The sequence below is a fragment of the Geotrypetes seraphini genome, chromosome 11 (genome assembly GCF_902459505.1).
Source record: "Geotrypetes seraphini chromosome 11, aGeoSer1.1, whole genome shotgun sequence".
NCBI classification, from domain to species: Eukaryota; Metazoa; Chordata; class Amphibia; order Gymnophiona; family Dermophiidae; genus Geotrypetes; species Geotrypetes seraphini.
Window position 1 is genome coordinate 909,412 of NC_047094.1, and position 20,894 is coordinate 930,305.

General features: G+C 41.5%; 1 protein-coding gene across 5 annotated transcripts in view; it reads right to left on the reverse strand.

Annotated features, from left to right (window-relative positions):
• USP31 (ubiquitin specific peptidase 31) overlaps nt 1-20,894 on the reverse strand; it is a 377,558-nt gene that overhangs the window by 274,077 nt on the left and 82,587 nt on the right. For all 5 annotated transcript variants that reach the window (XR_004536457.1, XR_004536456.1, XR_004536455.1 and 2 more), the window contains 3 exons: nt 15,416-15,551; nt 14,792-14,936; nt 10,351-10,513 (listed from right to left, as the gene is read on the reverse strand). Coding sequence is in view for 2 of the 5 variants with exons in the window: in XM_033914358.1 (XP_033770249.1) it covers nt 10,351-10,513; nt 14,792-14,936; nt 15,416-15,551 (444 nt within the window). In the remaining 3 variants the exon portion in view is untranslated. The remainder of the gene's footprint in view (nt 1-10,350; nt 10,514-14,791; nt 14,937-15,415; nt 15,552-20,894) is intronic.

Below are 20,894 nucleotides of genomic sequence, written 5' to 3' on the forward strand. Positions count from 1 at the left end.
TTTGCATTAGAATTTGATTAGGGGAATTTATGGATTGTTTCTTGCAGGTTTTATTTTACTTGATTATTAGGAGGGAGGGTGGGGGAAAATAATTGTATATTATTCTCTGTAAGTTCAATGTGTTTTTCTTTTTGTAATATTATTTATAGATGTTGTTTGCACAATTGTAGTTTGGAAATTCAATAAAGATTTATTTTAAAAAAAATGTTCACATATCGATGTCAAATCTTTTTTTTATTTATCTCTGAAAAAGAAAGTGAGAATTGCAGGTAAACAACAAAAATGTTCCTTGATTTACTCATGAAACAAAACATATCCACAAAACTGTGTAGTCTAACTGAGGAAAAAATTAGGACACCCTACACCCTAATAGCTAGTGTTACCCCCTTTGGCTGAAATAACTGCAGTGAGACGCTTCTTGTAGCCATCTACCAGTCTCTGAGGAAAATTTGGCCCACTCCTTAATGCAGAATTCTTTCAACTATGAGATGTTTGAGAGGTTTCTTGCATGTACAGCTTCTCAATGGGATTAAGATCAGGGCTTTGACTCGGCCACTCCAGGACTCTCCATTTCTTAGTTTTCAACCAGTCCTTGGCAGATTTACTGGTATGTTTTGGATCATTGTCGTGTTGCAGGGTCCAGTTCTGCTTCAGCTTTAATTTTCTTACAGATGGTCTCACATGTTCCTCAAACCATGACACTTCTACCTCCATGCTTCACAGTTGGTATGAGGTTCTTTTTCTGGAATGCTTGACATGTCCTCTTTTCTGGTGTCCAAATAATTCAATTTTAGACTTATCTGTCCGTTAAAGGGAAGAAACCTGCAAAGGAGACAGTGGGCCCTCTCGACGACCAAGGAAGAAAAGGATACATCAAAGAGGACAAACAGATTGCAGACAGATTAAATTCCTTCTTTGCATCTGTCTTTTACCAAGGAAGACGCCACATCAATATCCGAAATAGTGAAAGTCTTCAAGGGGGAAATAGAGGAGAGCCTCACCACAATGAAGGTGGATCTGGACCAGATATACTATCAGATTGACAAACTAAAAAATGGCAAATCCTCTGGCCCAGATGGAATTCACCAGAGAGTATTAAAGGAACTAAAGGTAGAAATCGGAGAACTACTGCAATCCCTCGTTAACTCCGGATGGATACCAGAAGACTGGAAGATAGCGAACATCATCCCAATCTTCAAAAAAGGATCAAGGGGAGAACCGGGAAACTATAGACCTGTGAATCTCACATCGGTCCCTGGGAAAATGGTTGAGGCTTTGATTAAAGACAGCATAGTACAGCATCTGGATAACCATGACCTGCTGAGAGGTAGTCAGCATGGCTTCAGGAAAGGAAGTCGTGCTTGATGAACTTACTTCAGTTTTTCGAGAGAGTGAACAAACAAGTCGATAGCGGAGAACCGGTGGACACAATATACTTGGACTTCCAGAAAGCGTTTGACAAAGTACCTCACGAGAGACTTCTCAAAAAACTACAAAGCCATGGAATAGAAGGGGACATACTAGGATGGATAGGAAAATGGCTGGAAAACAGAAGGCAGAGAGTGGGCATAAATGTGAAATACTCGGACTGGAAAAAAGTAACTAGCGGTGTGCCTCAGGGCTCGGTTCTTGGGCCTATCTTATTCAATATCTTCGTAAATGACCTGGAAGAAGAAATGACCAGTGTTATCATCAAGTTTGCAGATGACACAAAGCTATGCCAGGCAATCAGGTCACAAAAAGACAGTGAGGAACTCCAGAGAGATTTGAAACAACTTGAGAGATGGGCAGAGAATTAGCAGATGAGTTTTAATGTAGAAAAATGCAAAGTGATGCACCTGGGCAGGAAAAACAAGGAGCATGAGTATAAACTGTTAGGTATAACATTGGGGAAGAGCAAACAAGAAAAGGACCTGGGGGTACTGATAGACAGGACGGCGCAGCGGCGGCAAAGAAAGCTAACAGGATGTTAGGAATGATAAAGAAGGGGATTATAGAGCAATGGTCAGACCACACTTGGAATACTGTGTCCAACACTGGTCTCCATACCTGAAAAAGGATACGACGCTGCTGGAGAGGGTGCAGAGGCAAGCAACGAAGCTAGTAAAAGGTATGGAGAACTTGAGCTACAAAGATCGCCTCAGAAAACTGGGATTATTCACCCTTGAGAAGAGAAGACTGAGAGAGGATCTGATAGAGACTTTTAAAATATTAAAAGGAATCGACAAAATAGAGCAAGGGGGAAAGGATGGTGAGCAAGAAACAGCGTTATTCACATTGGCAAATGTGACTCAGACTTGGACCAGAGGTCATGGCCTGAAGCTGAGAGGGGATACGGCCAGGACAAATGTCAGAAAGTTCTGCTTCACACAGCGAGTGGTGAACGCCTGGAACTCTCTTCCGGAAGAGATGGTGGAGGAAACCACCATTCTAGGATTTAAGGGAAAATTGGATGCACATCTTCTTGCAGGACACATTGAGGGATATGAGTGACTAAGGTATTCGCCAGGGTACGCCTGGCTGAGCCTCCGCATGTGCGGATCACCGGACTGGATGGACCCTAGGTCTGATGTGGTGCAGGCATTTCTTATGTTAGGTGCTGTCTCTGGCAACTTCAGTCTGACCTTGATGTTTCTCTTAGAGAGCAAAGGTTTCCTCCTTGCACCCCTATCATGCAAGTTAAATTTGTGCAGTATCTTAATGTTTGGAGAGGCATGCACTTTCACATCAACAATAGCCTGATGTGATACACCTGTGTGTGATTTGAGCCGTTTTAAGTGGGAGGATAAGTGGGGTGTCCTAATTTATTCCTCAGTTAGAATACACATTTTTGTGAATATCTTTTGTTTCATGAGTAAATCAAGGAACATTTTTGTTGTTTACCTGCAATTACATCACTTTCTTTTCCAGAGATAAAAAAGATTTGACATTGATATGTGAACATTTCTTAAGAAAGAACTGAATATTTCATGGTGTCCCATCAAAAATGCACCGGACTTTGGCGCGCTGACAATCCCACAGCAACATTTGCGCACAGGACATGTGTGCCGCCGCTTTGAAGCCTTTCCGTTACTGGATGTGTGTATGGGGGGATCCACTTCCCACTACATTTACAAGTCCTCAAGCTAGCGTTGGGAGGGGGACACCCCCCCACACTACACTGAAACTCCCGAACAGCGAAAATGGAAAGGAGAATGGGAGTTTTCAGTGTATTTTGGGGGGTTCCCCCCAAACTCCCCCCCAACGTGAGCGCGAGGACTTGTAAATGTAGTGGGGGGGTTCCCCCCACTTCCCCCTCACAGCGCTAACAGAAAGGCTTCAAAGCGGCGGCGCGATATGTCCTGTGCGCAAATGTCACCGTATCACCAGCAAATGTCACCAGCACGCTTTTGACGGTGTACCTATTTCATGGGGTGTCCTAATTTTTTCACATGACTGTAGTTCAATGATTCCAATGAGTGGGATGTAACCATACTAGGCTATAACCTTTTTAGAAAGGAGAGAAGGCTGGAAGGGTGGTGGAGTAGTGCTGTAAGTGAAAACCTAATGTTAAAGCAGCTGAAATACAGGGGTCCTGGGGAATGGAGGAAGCTTTATGGATCAGCTTGTAGAGAAAAGATAAAACCTCTATACACTTATATACACTATATACTTTACTATACACACAGGAGTCACCTATAGGCCTCCAACACAAACAGAGAAGCTGAACAAAGAGCTAGTTTCAGATATCCATAAGCTAAGCCTGAAAGGGGAACTGCTGTTACTAGGAGATTTCAACCTTCCTGATGCAGACTGGAATGTTGGCTGCAGAATTGGAAAGAAGCAAAGAGATGATGGATGCCCTTCAAAGTGCTCTGCTCAAACAAATGATGATGGAACCAATGAGAGAAGGAATGACATTAGATCTAGTGCTCACAAATGGAGAAAGTATGTCTAATATTTGGGGCTCAAGAAGGGTCTCCCCTGAGACAAAAGGAACCGCATCCATGCAAATTTAGCCCCCCTTGCAGGCTGCAGTTCACGTGGAACATGCCATCCGCCGCAAACAAGGCATGAATTTGATTCATCCCAACCTGGGAAGGCCATCTGAGAAGATTGGAGCAAAAACGAAGCTAACTATAAAAAATATATAGATTTATTCAAATCTTAATGAATTATTCATTATCTTTACTATATAAGCTATGGTATTTTTTTGTAGGCATGCTTTCTGAGGATTGTTTGTATGTTTATTTTATCATGTTTTTGTTTTTTTGTTTTTTTTTTCCCATTATTTTTTATTTTCAAATTTTACATAAAGTGTACAAAATATTAAAATACAATTGATAAATACATAGTATCACTTTTATATCTAATACATTATATATCTAAATTTGATTTTCCCCCTCACCCTCCCCCCACCCTTTTATTACTTTAATCTAATATTTTTAATTTTCAAATTTTACAGAAAGTGTACAACATGTTAGAATACAATTGATGAATATTCAATAACATTTTTATATCTAATACATTATGTTCTAAATAAATTTTATCCCCTCTCCCTCCCCCCACCCTTCTATTACTTTTCATTCATGCATTACATATTGTAACATATTATAACATATTATGTAGAAATTATTTTCCTTATCCCCCCTCTATGTGTGTCATAAAAAAGATCCTTAAAAGAAGAAAAGAAGAAGAAAAATCCTACTATTTATTCATTACAGTATTTTGTCAATGGCCCCCATATTTTTATAAATTTAGTATATGTCCCCCTTTGTATTGCTATTGTTCTTTCCATTTTAAATATATGACATATTGTATTCCACCAAAATGTATAATTTAAGTTGTTATAATTCTTCCAGTTGTTAGTTATATGTTGAATGGCAACCCCTGTCATAATTAATAAAAGCTTGTTATTTTCTGGTGAAATTTGACTTTTTTTTCTCATCATCATTCCAAATAATATTGTATCATATGATATTGCAATATGATTTTCCATCAATTTATTAATTTGTGGCCAAATTGAATTCCAAAAACTTTTAATGTAGGGACAATAATATAGTAAGTGATCTAACGTCCCTGGTTCCAGATTACAGTGCCAGCATTTATTGGACTTAGAACTGTCTAATTTTTGCAAACGTGTAGGGGTCCAAAAAGCTCTATGTAATAAAAAGAACCAAGTTTGTCTCATAGATGCTGACACTGTACATCTCATTCTCCAAGACCAAATTAGTGGCCATTGAGATGCCAATCTCAATGCTCCAAATATCTCTTAGACCATTTTTTGGTTTTTTATTCAAATATCCAGATATTAATTTATACCACAATGCGGCTTGATGTCCTAGGAAGTCTGCTTGAAAACATAAGAACTTTAAACTATATTGATTATTCAATGTTTTCCATTCAGGGAACCCAACCTGAATGGCCTGCTTCAATTGCAACCATTTAAAACTTTGTGTTTTATTAAGACCAAATCTATGTTGCAATTGTGAAAAATCCAGCAGTTTACCTTCTGAAATAACGTTTTAAAATTATGTATGTAAATCATGTAAACCGTTTAGTTTTAAACGGTATAGAAATTTTTTAAATAAATAAATCGATGAAAAAAAGATGGCCCGCTGGGTGCTGATTTTTAAATAAAATCACCCAGGAAAGGAACAGGAATCCCCAGAAAACAGCGATTTTGAGATTTTAGAGGTGGGGGGGGGGGGGTAGGGCATGCAGGGAAACCACCCAAAAACCCTTAAGAAACCCCAACATCGTCAAAACAGGCTGTCACACTGTTATTCACTGTTCCATTGTGTTTAATGGGAAATAATGCAGGCAATGCTGGAACAGCATGTAGGGAGATCCAAAGCTTCAGGAAGTGAAAAGCTGGATTTCAAGTCTTCTGACTGCCCCGACCACCACAGCTGGTGACCTCTGCCACTCTTGGATATGTCACACAACCACCTGGCAGAGATACGCAGTCCGGCTCCGATCCCAGTCACACCTCCACAAAACCACTCAGCCTGCGCTACACCCACTAGCGGAAAAACCTGGAGTGAGCTAGCTCCCAATCCCAGAGCCCCGATCTGTCCTGCAGGCTGTCCAAGGGGCTTACTGCCTCGCAGGGAACCCTCCCAGAAGCAGATGTTCTCCAACCGTCTGCGATCTCCCGCCGCAAAGATGTCCCTGAGGGAACCTCCACAGCATGAGGGCAAACCCACGAAGGAAATACCGAAAACATTACTGAAACAAAATAAAACACAAGCAGAAGAGATATGCTTCTACAGGTTTGGCATGTAGAAAGCAAGACTGGATTCTAATGGGCATGCTCCAGGATATGCTAGCAGAGGGAGAAGTTATGGCCTCAATCAACTGAAGCTTTATACAGTGCCTGACAGTTAGAGATGCATAAAACCCAATGGTCCCAGAATAAAGTGGGATTGTACAAGAAATGCACATTTCGATCCATCCCTCCCACTGGCATTTCCTTTGGTTCAAATTTCTCAAGAGGGACTTCCAATACAAGGTGCTTCCCCTTCAATCTTTCGTCGGCCCCGTAGGTTTTCACAAAGTGCCTAGCGGTGGTAGCAGTTCACCTGCGCAGACATCATATGGTGTCCCCTACCTGGATGACTGGCTTCTCGTAGAACATTCCAAGGACCGATTTACTGTTAACCTTTCAGGTCACTGTTCAAACATTACAAACCTGGGATTCATCATTAACTTCCAAAAGTCCACTCTGACCCTAATGCGTTCCCTCACATTCATTGGGGCATGTTTGGACACATTCTCTGCAAGGGCCTATCTTCCTCAAGACAGACATCAGACCATTCGCAATCTAGCAGATCAGGCAAGCCAATCTTCTGCTCTGCCAGCTCATACTATTCTACGACTGTTAGGTCACATAGCCGCCTCGATTTCTCTCGTTCCCAATGCAAGACTACATATGAAACCCCCTACAGTAGCATCTCAAGCTAAACTGGAATCAAAGATATAATTCCCTTGCAAGGAGGGTGCCTCTACCTCAAAAGATTTGTGCTTCTCTCCTTTGGTGGATTCACACTCCGTTCCATTCTCCAACTCCTCGGCTTGCCATAACAACTGATGCTTCAAAGCAAGGCTGGGGAGCACAGCTAGACTATCTACAGACTCAAGGTCAGTGGTCACCAGAAGAGAAAACCCTTCATATAAATCACCTGGAACTATGAGCAGTCTACTATGCTCTTCAAGCTTTCTGACCTTAGCTTCACAACAAGTGAGTTTTAATACAGACGGACAATCAAGTAACAATGTTCTATACAAACAAGCACAGGGCTTGGGTTCTCTCCCTCTTTGCAGAGAGGCTTACCGTCTGTGGAACTATGCTCTATCCTTTCCTGTACATCTACAAGTGATATACATTCCAGAAGAACACAATATCCTTGCAGATTCCTTATTCTTATGTTCTTATCCTCATTGAGTGGACTCTCGATCCTGCCATACTTCAACAAATATTCCAGCAATGGTGAATCCTCCAGGTGCATCTTTTTGCTTCTCAAAACAATGCCCAATGCAGTCAATTTTGTTTGTTCCGTCCAGCTCCTCAAGCCATGGCAAGAAATGCTTTCTCCGTTCACCGGAGGAACAATCTGCTGTATGCTTCCCCCCTCCCCCCATCTCCTCTCATTTCCAGAGTGCTTCAGAAAATTCTCAGACAAAAAGCACGTCATACTTATAGCGACTCGTTGACTCAGACAGATTTGGTATTTACTCTTACTGGACCTTCTAAATGTTCCTCCAATTCCACTGGGAGTCCATCCTTCCCTCCTTTCTCAGAACGGTCATCTACTGTACCCCAACTTGTACAGTCTCAACCCGACAGCTTGGAAATTGAAAGCTCACTCCTGACGCACCTTCCTCTTTCTGAACCAGTGAAAGCAGTTCTCCTTGCAGCATGTAATCCTTCTACCAGAAAATCTTACCAATCTAAATGGAAACATTTTACCATTTGGGCATGTTCTCAGGAGCAAGATCCTCTTTCATTGCCCTCTGACTTATATTTTAGCATACCTGCTTCACTTAGCAGATTCAGGGCTAAAGTCAAATTTGGTAAGGTTTCATTTAGCAGCAATTTCAGCTCATCATACTCTTCTAGATAATAAACCAATTTCTCAACATCCTTTAGTTTCTTGTTTCATCAGAGGCCTCACTAACCTCAGACCTCCAGTGCAGGAACCTCCACTATCATGGAATCTCAATCTAGTTTTAGATCAATTGATGAAGATTCCATTTGAACCTTTGGGATCTGCTTCTCTTACATTCCTTACATGGAAAACAGCTTTTCTTATAGCTCTAACATCAGCTAGAAGAGTTGGTGAACTCCAAGCTCTCGTAATATATTATCCTTATCTCCAGTTCTTTCCTAACAGAGTACAATTAAGAATTCATCCAAAATTTCTTCCCAAGGGAGTTACGGACTTTCATTTGAATCAAATGATAACTTTACTGTCGTTCTTTCCACCTCCACACTCCTCTCCAGCAGAACTACTCCTGCATACATTAGACTGCAGAAGGGCATAATTTTTTTTTTACCTCAAAGCAACTTCTCAGTTTCAGAAATCCAATCAACTTTTCGTTTCTTTCAATTCAGCTACCCAGGGTCAACCAGTGAGCAAAAGGACTATATCCTCTTGGATTGCTCACTGCATCAATTTCTGTTTTGCACAAGCCCACACCCAGTTCTATTGGAGAACATAAGCTAAGAGCTAAGGCTTCCACCATAGCAAATTTAAAATCAATCCTTATTAGGATATATATGCAGAGCTATGGCTTCCACCATAGCAAATTTAAAATCAATCCTTATTAGGATATATATGCAGAGCTATGGCTTCCACCATAGCAAATTTAAAATCAATCCTTATTAGGATATATATGCAGAGCTACGGCTTCCACCATAGCAAATTTAAAATCAATCCTTATTAGGATATATATGCAGAGCTACAACTTGGTCTTCCATATATACTTTTACAAAGCATTATTGTTTGGACCAAGGCTTATCACAAGATGTTCGTTTTGGACAATCCGTTCTATGCAATTTATTTGCACTGTAAGAACTCACCTCCACCCATACAATTATTTCAGCTTGGGACTCACCTTCAAGTGTGCCTGCATATCTTCCGCTCATCTCCGGAGAAAGCAAAGTTGCTTACCTGTAACAGGTGTTCTCCATAGGCAGCAGGGAAATGCAGCCACACTTGCCCGCTCGCCATCCCCTCAACTACTTACTTTCTTGATTGCTATGGAAAAAATTGACAGGACAGAGGATGGGGCTCTAGAAGTAGGGTCCTCTTGAACATGCCCAGTAAACTCAAAGCTTACCATTAGCTAGGGGAGAGCACCGGCACTTAGGCTCAGTCAGAGGACTTCACCTTCAAGTGTGGCTGAATTCCCCTGCTGTCTATGGAGAACACCTGTTATAGGTAAGCAACTTTGCTTTCCAGCCTCCAGCCCAGTGGTTTAACCACAACACTGATATGCAAGTCACCTGTATTTCAGTCTCTAATCCTGTGGTTTGGCATGCAATTGACCCATGCAACATATTCTGGTCTGACTGCTCAGCCTCAGTAAAGCACCACAAATGACCTGTGTTCCAATCTTAACCCATGACCTTCTGTAATACTATGACACAGCTGAGGCATGTTCCTGTTTCTGCCTATAAGGGGTTGGTAACCCTTACTTCAGTTGTATCACATGAGCACACATAAGACTTGAGACTTGTACTCTTGGAATAGGGAGGATCACTACTAGATAAGGCATAGATCTCTGCATGGGACAGAGCAGAGCTGCAAGGTGCAGTCCTGAAGACAATCCCTAAGGCCTACATCCAGGAAAGTCCTTCAGAATAAGAAAGGAGGATCGCGAAAGAGATGAAGCCTTGACAAAGTGAATTCATTGACTTAATTTAAGTTTACCAGGGGGAGGTTTTTTAGGGGGGAGCTGTTGTGCTGGTAGGGTAGCTTCCTAAAGAAACAACTGGGGGGCTACTCAAGGGAGTGGTACTGTATTGCTTTGTGGGGACTTGGGGTGGATCGTTGTTAGTTGATTGTGTGGGGATTTTGGAGCATTGATAATCTTGTGGGGTTGCAGGCATGTTGTTTTATAGTGCATTGCCAATGTTCTGATATCCTGTCTATTGTTGTATTGTATTTTCTAAAATATTTAATAAAATTTAAAAAAAAAATTTTTTTAAAGGATTTAGAATGACTTTGGAAAAATTCCACAGCTTAACCAGAATAAGCAAAGCCTGGGACAACACGGTCATGGAAGTGCAATAGGATGATGATGGTACTAAAGTGTGTATGAACAAGAAAATGATGGTTGTGCTCATGGCAGACAGCATCTTGCCTTTTCCCTTGGTGGCCAGTGCAGGCTCGGTTACACACCAACAGGATTATCCTCTCTCTGGCTGCTGGTCTGTTGGAGAGTTCTTGCTTCCGGATGCAGGGAGACATGTGCAGAAGCTCAACACCTTGGGACAAAGGATTCTGGTTACTGTTCACACAAATTCCTATAATGGAAAGGAAAGAAACAGACAGTCACAGACTATTTCCTGGTTGCTCTCTTGAAAGCTTTTTCTCTACAAGGTAGTCTGGGGCTGAGGGGCAGAAATGCACACTGAAGAGCCAAACTGCTCATTTTGGCACTTAAATCATTATCTAATAAGCTCTACTCTATATATTGTGCTTTAAATTGAACACAAATTTGTGCACACAATTTACTACTACTAGTTATTTCTATAGCGCAGAAAGGTGTAGGCAGTGCTGTACATTTAACATTCAATAGATCGTCCTTGCTCAGAAGAGTTTACAATCTAATTTGGACAGAGACAGGACATCTTGGGGTTGGGGATATTCTGGTAACAAGAATGATACAATGGTATCTGACAGTGAGTGGGAGTTAAGAGTTTAAAGCAGTTTCAAAAAAAAAGCGGGCTTTTAGCTTTTAGTCTAAGCGTGAGGTGATGAGAGCATGGATAAGGGTTTTGGTAGTGTGTTTGGACAGGAGAGATTGGATTTTGGTAATATTATAGAGGAGGAAGAAACAAGTTTTAACGGTTTGTTGGATCTGAGCGGAGAAGGAGAGAGAGGAGTAGATCACCCCGAGGTTGCGAGCTGATGTGACAGGGAAAAGGAGAGTGTTATCCACAGAGAGAATGGCAAGAGGGAGGATCTTGGGAAAGATAGAAGGATTTAATTGAACAAACCAATTAAGGCATGCAATTTAATTGATTGAGCTAATTAGTACCAATTTGGCAACAATTATTAGCATTATTGAATTTACACACACAACCTTCTATCAAGATGCGTACGTAAATATTTACACACAGCTCCAAAAAGAGGGAGTTGCCATGGGAGGGTCATTCCTAGAATCCACATGCAGACCCATGCTTAATTTAGGTGCAAGGATTTATATCAGGTTGTTTGAACCTGGCTCCAAGCGCTATTCTATAAATGGCACCCAACTAGTTATTGACCATGTAGCTGAATACTGACCTCAAATTAGGTATCAGCTCAGAAAAGCTGAATCAGTACTGTTCTCAAAGTATACAGCTGTTCATCTAACCTGCCAATATCTTTCTCCTCCAAATTTGTTCAGACATGTGAGTTTGCAAAGCAGAAACCATGAAAATCTACAGCACCTTACACATGCCACAAAGAAAGGTCATTAAGCACAGCTCTAAAAAGAGTTAGGTCTCTATTAATAGTTTAGTGGTGGTAAGGTAAATCCCAAACATCAGCTGCCTAAGTCCTTATGCTGTTGCTGGACATCTGCCTTACTAGTTTTGCTAGACATTTAGATTACTGCAAAGCTTGGGAGTTAAGCATATGGGGACATACTTAAAAATCTCAATATGTGTACTTTGAAAGAAAAGCAGGAGGGGAAATATGAATAAACGCACAAGTAGCAAGTGTCAACTGCATGGAAACTCTGGAATGAAGGGGCATAAGAGGAATGTGATAGGGGATAAACTCGGGAAACTAAAGAAATATTTCTTTATAGAAAGGGTGATGGATGAATGAAGTGGGCTCCTGGTGCAATGAAGACCATACTGAAATCAGGAAAGTTTGAGACAAGTACATAGGATCTCTTAGGTAGAGGAAGAGATAGTAGATGGTATGGATGGGCACACTGGATAGGATATATGGTCTTTATCTGCAGTCATTTTCTATGTAAGACACAGAAAGAAATGGGAAGCTGAATAAACATGTTGTTTTTGCATTGTATTCTACTATGATTGTTCAGTAAATTTCTGTTTTGTGAACCACATTGAACTGTAAGGTATTGCAGTATATAAATAAATTGTTATGCAAGGTTTTAAAACGGATGCTTTACTAAGGATCACGCTTCTATAGTTGACAGCGAATAACAGGGCAGAACTGATGAGTCAACTGGTCTTTGAGAAGAGGAGACAGAGGGGACATGATCGAAACATTCAAATCCCTTCAAAATCTTGACTTACTAGAGAAAGAGAGAGAGATTGTTCACCCTCTCCAAGGTGGAGAGAACGAGAGGACACTCGTTAAAAAGGGATAGTGGTAGAAATCTGGAACGCTCTTCCAGAGGCTGTTATAGGGGAAAGCACCCTACAGGGATTCAAGAAAAGGTTAGATAAGTTCCTGCTGGGCCAGAACATATGCAGGTAAGGCTAGACTCTAGTAGGGCACTGGTTTGACCTAAGGGCCACCACATGAGCGGACTGCTGGGCACAATGGACCACTGGTCTGACCCAGTAGCGGCAAATCTTATGTTCTTATTTCTTGATTTCCATCCTATTTGCTGTGCTCACAGGACAGCAAGTCATGCTATGGGCCCTATATTACCAGACTATGAAAATAATAATTCAGGAGGTAATGCGAGTCAGTCACAATCCCACTGCATACAATCCTGGGTCTCATTACATTATAGAAAGAGAAGTATTTCAAGTGCCTGCAAATGCATTCAGGGGATTAGAAAATAGGGGATATGATGCCAGGGACACCACTAAGTGACACATACAAGATGCACAATAAGGTGCATAAGAACAGCCATATTGGCTCAGACTAATGGTCCATCTGGCCCAGGATCCAGTTTCTAACAGTGGCCAATCCAGATCACAAGCAAATGGCAGAATCCCAAATAGTAGCAAGATTCCACACTACTGAGACCAGGGCTTACTCTTTCATATCTTAATAGCAGATTATGGACTTTTCCTCCAGCAACTTGTCCAAACCTTTTTAAAACAAGATAAGTCAAATGCTGTTTCATCCTCAGGCAATGAGTTCCAGAGCTTAACTATATGTCGAGTGAAGGGTATTTTCTCCTAATCATTTTAAAAGCATCATCATATAACCTCATTGATTATCCCCTAGTCTTTATACTTTCTGAAAGCAGATCTTTTTCTTGGGTGTTGAAGGTGGACCTTAGCATCAAGTAACTATATTTTGGATCATTCTTCCCAATGTGTATCACTTTGCATTTGTCCACATTAAATTTCATCTGCCATTTGGATAACAATTTCCTAAGGTCTCTCTAAATGTTTCACAGTCTATTTATGTTTATTTGTATTTATATAATAACAACTAGTATTTTAGCCCGTTGCATTAACGGGTGCTAGAATATGTCTGTCTGTCTGTCTTTCTTTCTTTCTGTCTCTCTCTTCCTCCCGCTGCTTTCTTTCTGTCTGTCTCTCTTCCTGGCCCACTTTGTCTGTCTTTATGTGTCTCTCCCTGCCCGTGTCTTTCTTCTTTTCTTTCTGTCTCCCTTCCTCACGCTATCTGTCTTTCTTTCTATCTATCTGTCTCTCTCCCTGCCTCCTATGCAGCAGCATTTCTCTCCCACCCCACTTGCCTGTGCAGCAGCCACAGCAGTATTCCCTCCCCCTCCATTTCCCTGTGCAGCAGAATTTCGATCCCCCCCAACTTCCCTGTGCAGCAGTAGCATTTCCCCAACCCCCCCCTTTCCCTTCCCGCGGTCCCGACAAACCTGCCAATTTCAGCTGCGTCTGCAGCACTCTACACACACTGCTTCGGGGCCTTCTACTGCCCTGACTTACTCTGGCACGTCCCTGATGACATCATCAGAGATGCGGTAGAGCAAATCAGGGAAGTAGAAGGCCCCGAAGCAGCGTGTGTAGAGTGCTGCAGACGCTGCTGGAGTCGGCAGGTTTGGAGTCGGGACCGCGGGAAGGGAAGGGGGGGCCGCAAGGGACTACGTGAGTCGGTCAGACATCGGGAAGGGATGGGAGGGTCAGACCGCGAAGAACTTACTTAGTGAGTGAGTGGGGAGCCGGCAAAGCGGCTGGAGTGTTTTTTGTCGGCGCTTCCCTTCCCACCCCGCGAGATGCCGTCGCGGCTCCTCTCGATCCCCGCCAGCGTCGGAAGCCATCTCCGACGCTGGTGCGGCTCGTGAGAGGAGCCGACACCGTGGCTTTTAATCTTCTCCAGTACAGGGCAGCTGCTTCTGCTCCTTAAGGAAAGGAGAATGTGACCTCAAATTCAGTGCAGCTGCAAAGGAAGAGACTGGTCCTCCTCGGATGACATCACCCAGCCATGATGACAGAAGAAGGATAATGCCCAAGTGCTGCAAGGCAGGGCAATTTTCACAGCTTATTGGTTATGGCTAGAAAAACAAATTTCTCGGTTGGGGTGTTTTACTGAGATTTTCCTGTTGTAACAGAAGCAGAAGCATCCCTAATGTAGCTAAAGGATAATGTGAAACAGCTCCTGACCAGTAAAACCTGACAGAAACATGAAGTCTGGCCACATACCTTCAACCACCAAAACCCGAGAGAATAAGAATCTCTCACCTCTCTGACTGAGAATCCCTTCTGGTCGAAATATTTCAGGAGTTTCAAAGGCAAAGATACAATCACTTTCATGTAGAGTGTCCAGGTCATCTGTGTCACTGAAGGAGCGGTGAAAGCCATCAAAATACATTTCAGTTACTACTATCTGAGAAAGAGAGAGGGGAAAAAAGTATTAGAGATTCTAAAAAGTGTCGCACTACAGTCTCCCCTTCTGTCTCCTCTAGACACTTCTTTCCCACACCACATTCACTAATTACCACCAGGCATCAAAGTACTAAAATGATATCTTAAAACCCCTTTTGTGCTCCCAAAATTTCAGATCCATATTTCAAACCATCTCCAAGTTATAAGGTGGGGACACACAAATGCAGAGCTATGCTTCTCTGGATAAACATACATTAAATAAAACCCACTTCTGCCCCCTTAAGCCTACCACAGGCACATCACACTAAGTAAAATAGGAAAGCAGCCTGCAAATGGAGTCTAGCAGACATCCACTGACAGCTATGTTAAAACTTACAATAAACATTTTTTGATGAACATGCTGTAAAATTTCAGCCCAAGATCTTCACTCTTCAGTGCTCACTCATGATACAGATTGAGTTTTATTATGGAATTAGTTACCTGAGCTATAGGAATTTTTGTCTCTACTGATACAGCTTCTCGAAGTCTGGCTACTGTTCCTGAGAGCGGCACAGCTACACCAATGCGCATGCAGTGCGAAAATTTTCCCTGGTACACAACAGTGACAAATAAAGGTCTGTGGAAAAAATAAACAAAAGAGTCCTACAGATTTAGTGTGCACTGCTTTTGAAGCACCAGAGATCTATAGGAGAATTAAAGAAAAGGTAGGGTCTGCTACTGTAGTTCAGGATTCATACCCCTGGACCTCCCTTGTGCACCCCTAAACATTGCATCATGTCCCGTTTCTAAGCTGTCCCCTGCATATCTTCAGCGCCACATCACATTCTGCTCTGACTCTGCAGCTCACAATCAGTACCATGCAATTCCCAACCCAGCATAGTATAACCCCCACACTCTTGGCTCCTTTTTCTGAACATATCTTAGCTCTGCCATATGTGAACATCCTTGTTCAAGTCACTATCTTCTTGGGCACCTCACATGGCTCTACTCCAACTGCACAGTCTATATGTAGATTCTTCAAGATTATTTGAGTTTCTGCCAGGTACTTGTGACCTGAATTGGCCATTGACAGAAACAGAACACTGGGCTAGATGGACCAGTGGTCTGACCTAGTATGGCTGTTCTTAAAAAAAATGTAAAAAAATTCCTTTAGTTCTCATATAAAACATCACATGTACCTATGATTTCCTGTAACCATCCATGTTTCACTAACTTAAACTAAGAGGAGACATGCAGAATATGTTTTACTATGTTGTCAAGAGTAGGAGACTGTCTCCTACTAACTTTGTGTGTCCTTGGTAAGGATAATTTTCAAACTCATTTTATCTGGATAGACATCACTTTAGACACATAAATGGACCATCTGCAAAACTGCAGCTAAGCATACGTGCAATGGAACTGGCATTAAACTCAGTGGAGCCTTTTTTTCCTTAAATTAAATTCAGGCTAGCCATCATTTAGTCCATCTAGTGAAATAATTCAACATTTGTGCAGAGCTAACAGAACTGCCTCTAGTTCTCTGGATGCAACAGAGACCTTTTCTTTGTGAGAAAAGTCAGAACCCAGAACCATCAGAGGAGTTTTGGTGTGGGACACTATCAAAAGCCTTACTGAAGTCCAAATACATGATGTCCAGGGACTCTCCCCCATCCAGTTTTTTTGTTACCCAGTCAAAGAAGCTTATCAGATTGGATTGACAAGATCTTCCCTTTGTAAAGCCATAGTGGTGTGGTTCCCTTAATTTCTCGTCACCCAGAATTGCGTCCAATCTGTTTTTTATCAATTTTCCATGAGTTTACACACTATTGATGTGAGGCTCACTGGTCTGTAATTTTCAGCCTCTGACCTGCATCCCTTTTTGTGGAGCGGAATAACATTGGCAGTTTTCCAGTCCAGGGGGACTTTTCCCTTGTGTAGGGAAAGATTGAAAAGCTCAGCTAATGGTTCTGCCAGGACGTCTCTCAATTCCCGAAGTACTCTGGGGTGTAGATTATCCAGGCCCATAGCTTTGTTTACTTTTAGCTTTGATAGTTCGTGGTAGACACTGGTAAATTCAAGGTCCTGGAATGGGTCCTTTGAGCACCCCTGTGTCTGTAGCTGAGGACCGGACCTTGGCGCTTCGCAGGTGAAAACCGAGCAGAAGTAGTTATTGAGTAGTTCTGCTTTGTCTGCGTCCAAGTCTACGAAGTTTCCGTCGGGTTTCTTTAGGCGCACGATACCGCTTGTGTTTTTTTTCCTATTGCTAACGTACTTAAAAAAGGATTTATCCCCTTTTTTAATCTGTTTTGCTATACTTTCTTCCATCCGGAGTTTGGCCGCCCTGACTGTTGTTTTAACATTTCTAGATTTCGTCAGATAGTTTTCTTTAGCTTTCGGTTGTAGTGATTGTTTGTATGTTACAAATGCTTTTTTCTTTTGCTTTACTAGTTCTAAGATCATCGCAGAGAACCACTGTGGTCTATTTTTTCTGCGTTGTTTGCTCACAGTCCTTTTATTATTATTTTTTTTTAATACAAATTTAAATAGTTACAATACCAGATAATACCAGGAAAAAAAGGATTCTTAAAAATAATTGACAATATTTATACATACAAACAGAATTCCTTTCCAAGCCCACAACAATGGGAAGACATGCTACCATTTCTAATTATGAAAAAATAAGAAGAAAACTAAGAATTGGTTCTTGATTCATCCTTATGAATCTTAAACCCTTCCATACTATTTGGGACTCTTACCTCCTCCAATTTCTCAGTTCTGAAACACATTAAAGAATAAAACTCATTTCTGTTCTCTAGCTAATAAGAATTGTTGCAATTGAATGGGATCTCAAAATACATATTCAATGTCTTGTAATTTAACAAGACATTTACATGGAAATTTTATATAGTATGATGCCTCAAGAGCTAAAACTCTTGTTTTTAATTTTAAAAATTCTTTCCTTCTTAATTGCATGGCTCTTGATACATCAGGAAAAATTCTAACCAAATCTCCACAAAATTTTGTCAACCTATTTTTAAAGTAAGTTTTCATTATTAACATTTTATCTATCTCACTCATGCATGTTATTACCAGAGTGGACCTACTCTGGATCACATCTTTACTATCTTCCAAAAACTCTGTCAAATTTATTTCATTAGTAACCAGGTGGTCCACCTCCTGGGCGGATTGTATTTTCTTTTGTGGAACATAATAAATTATTTATTGGGAAATTTTCCGCATTGGGTAATCCCAGTATTTCTTTAAAATATTTCCTTAACAGAATTTCAGAAGACAATAAATGAGTTACTGGGAAATTAACCAAGCGGAGATTTCTCGCTCTATAAACATTTTCCATCATTTGCATTTTTGAATGTAACACCGTAGAATCCTTAACAGCAGATACTGAGATAGCTTGAAGTGTATTACTTCACTTAATCTTTTAAGCAAGCAATTTAAATTAGAATCCATATTTTCGAATTTTTGAGACACAGACTGTGAAAAGTCCAGTGTTTGTTTCACCGTTTCTCTGAGAATCCCTTCAACTCTAGATATACCTAACCACAAATCTTTAAGGGTAATATCCTGTGTTTCCACTGCAGGTGGTTGATCCTCTACTACACTTTAAAATTCAAGTGGTTTAGGTATTTCAGTAAAAGCTAGTTTACTTGTCTGAGTAGAGGGTCCCACATATTCAGTGGAAATATTGGGAATATCTTTCCCGCTATCACCTGATACTGGATGAAGGGGGGAGTTCTTTCGAGGGGACTCATTGATGCCCCCGATATGGGAGATGTCATATCCGATAAAGTTTGTGGAGGATTATTAATAGAAAATGTCAAATGCCTGTCCATGGGACCAGATAAAGCAGGTGTTGAACTCTTAGGTTTAATCTTTCTTTTCCCCATGACCTGGATGATTAATATTTATACAACCAATGACAATAGCATAACATCCATCTCATAAGAAATACAAAAAACATGCTGCTACTCTCTCAATACACTATTATATAGCAGAAATGAAACAGAAAGCTGGGGCTCCATTGTCAGCACTTTCCAGCTCTGCCCAGGATTTATGATCTGAACTTGGCCTGTCTAGGATCCCACACCACCAGAGGGACTAGGAGAAGCAAAGTCCATGGCTTCCACCCCTCCCTCATATGCTGAGTTGGGACACGGACAGTCCTTGGCCAGCCAGCCATCCACCGCAAATCTGGCATGAATTCAGAATATCCTGACCTGAGGAGTCCATCTAACCTAATTTAGAGCAAAATCAAGGTGTTTTGAGGCTGACAGAGGCTTTTATTTAAAAAGATGGCCACTGTAGCAGGGATTTTGGCACTAAAAACAGCCCAGGGGGTTACACTGGGGTTTAAACTAGCAATTTTAGGGATGGGGACTTTGGCCCTAGCCCCAGAACCCCAAAAACCCCCAGTTCTGAAGCTTCCCCCCCCCCCCCCCCCGGATTTTATTTTAGGAGCTGTTAGCCCTCTACTCACTGTGCAATGCTTTGTGCTGGGAGCTGCCTAGGTTGACACTGCAGCCATCTGAAGGGGAGAATCCTTGCCTCAGGAAAGCTGGAAAACTAGACTGCTTATTTCTTCTGACTGCCTCTCAGTTCGTCCGACAGGACAGAGATCTCATCCTCCTACCAAAACTACGTGCTTGCCAAGGGGAGGAAAACAGCCATGGAGCTGATCAGCTTGTACTCAAGCACACTGCGGCCATGCTCCCAAGCCTCCAAACTAGATCCATTAAATCATATTTCAATACGTCAGCATTCAGAATCCTAGTGAAATCCCTCGTACTAAGTCAACTTGACTACTGCAACATCGTCTATTTAGCAATCTCCCAAAAGAATATGCAACGTCTTCAAATAATGCAAAATGCAGCGGTCAGACTTATCTTTGGGCTGAAGAAATTTGATCACGTGACACCTTACTACCAGCAGTTGCACTGGCTGCCGACGGAAGCACGCGTAAAGTTTAAATTCGCCTGCCTCTGCTTCAAAGTACTATATGGACTAGCCTCCAAATACATAATGGACCTTTTTTCCTTTTCCACTAACAGATACAAGAGAAGCATACATTCAAACTTCGTTTCCCTCCAGTTAGAGGTTGCAAACTGAAAAAACACCATGAACACCTTCTCTCACACCAAGCAGCCTTATGGGGTAAAGACCTAGATCAATTGCTCTCACCCACTACTTATGAGGAATTTAGGAAGCGCCTAAAAACATACCTGATCCGCCCTTCTATCTCTCCTCAATAAAGGTCCTCCTGACCTCTTACCCATTCCCTCTCTCCCCTCTTAAGTCCGCATAGAACTTCACGGTACTGCGATATATATAAACTGTTATTATTATCATATTGTAATTTTCGCTGTATTTTTTGAAATGCGTGACCTTTTTCTAACAGGTCCTCTCGGAAATTTCTTAGCAAACTGTATATCTTATATTCTCGCTCAGCAAACTGTATATTTGTAAACTTTATATTTATAAACAACAATTCGCCCCCACCTACAGCCACCCTCCTAGCTTCCTACTTCAAAAACAAAATCGCAATTATCAGAGCTTCTTTCAACGGAACACCCTCACACGTAGTCATCATTTCCACCAATAGATAAAAAAATCAGTCGCAGGAGATAGAACCTGGTCCCATTTCTCACCTATAGATTGGACAGAATTCAACAATCTTTATAATAAATATAGCCAAGCAGCCTGTGACCTCAACCATTGCCCCACATACCTACTGAAAACATCAAGAACATTATTCCGCTCCCTGCTTCTACAATGGATATACTCTTCACTACTAGAGGGTTATTTCCCACCAGAACTCAGCGAAATCATAATAACTCCGATATTAAAGGACCCTAAAGGAGCAACAGACCAACCATCCAATTACAGACCCATTGCCTCAATCCCATTGTACATTAAACTGATGGAAGGTCTCGTAGCCAAAACTCTAGCCTCTTTCCTAGAGAAT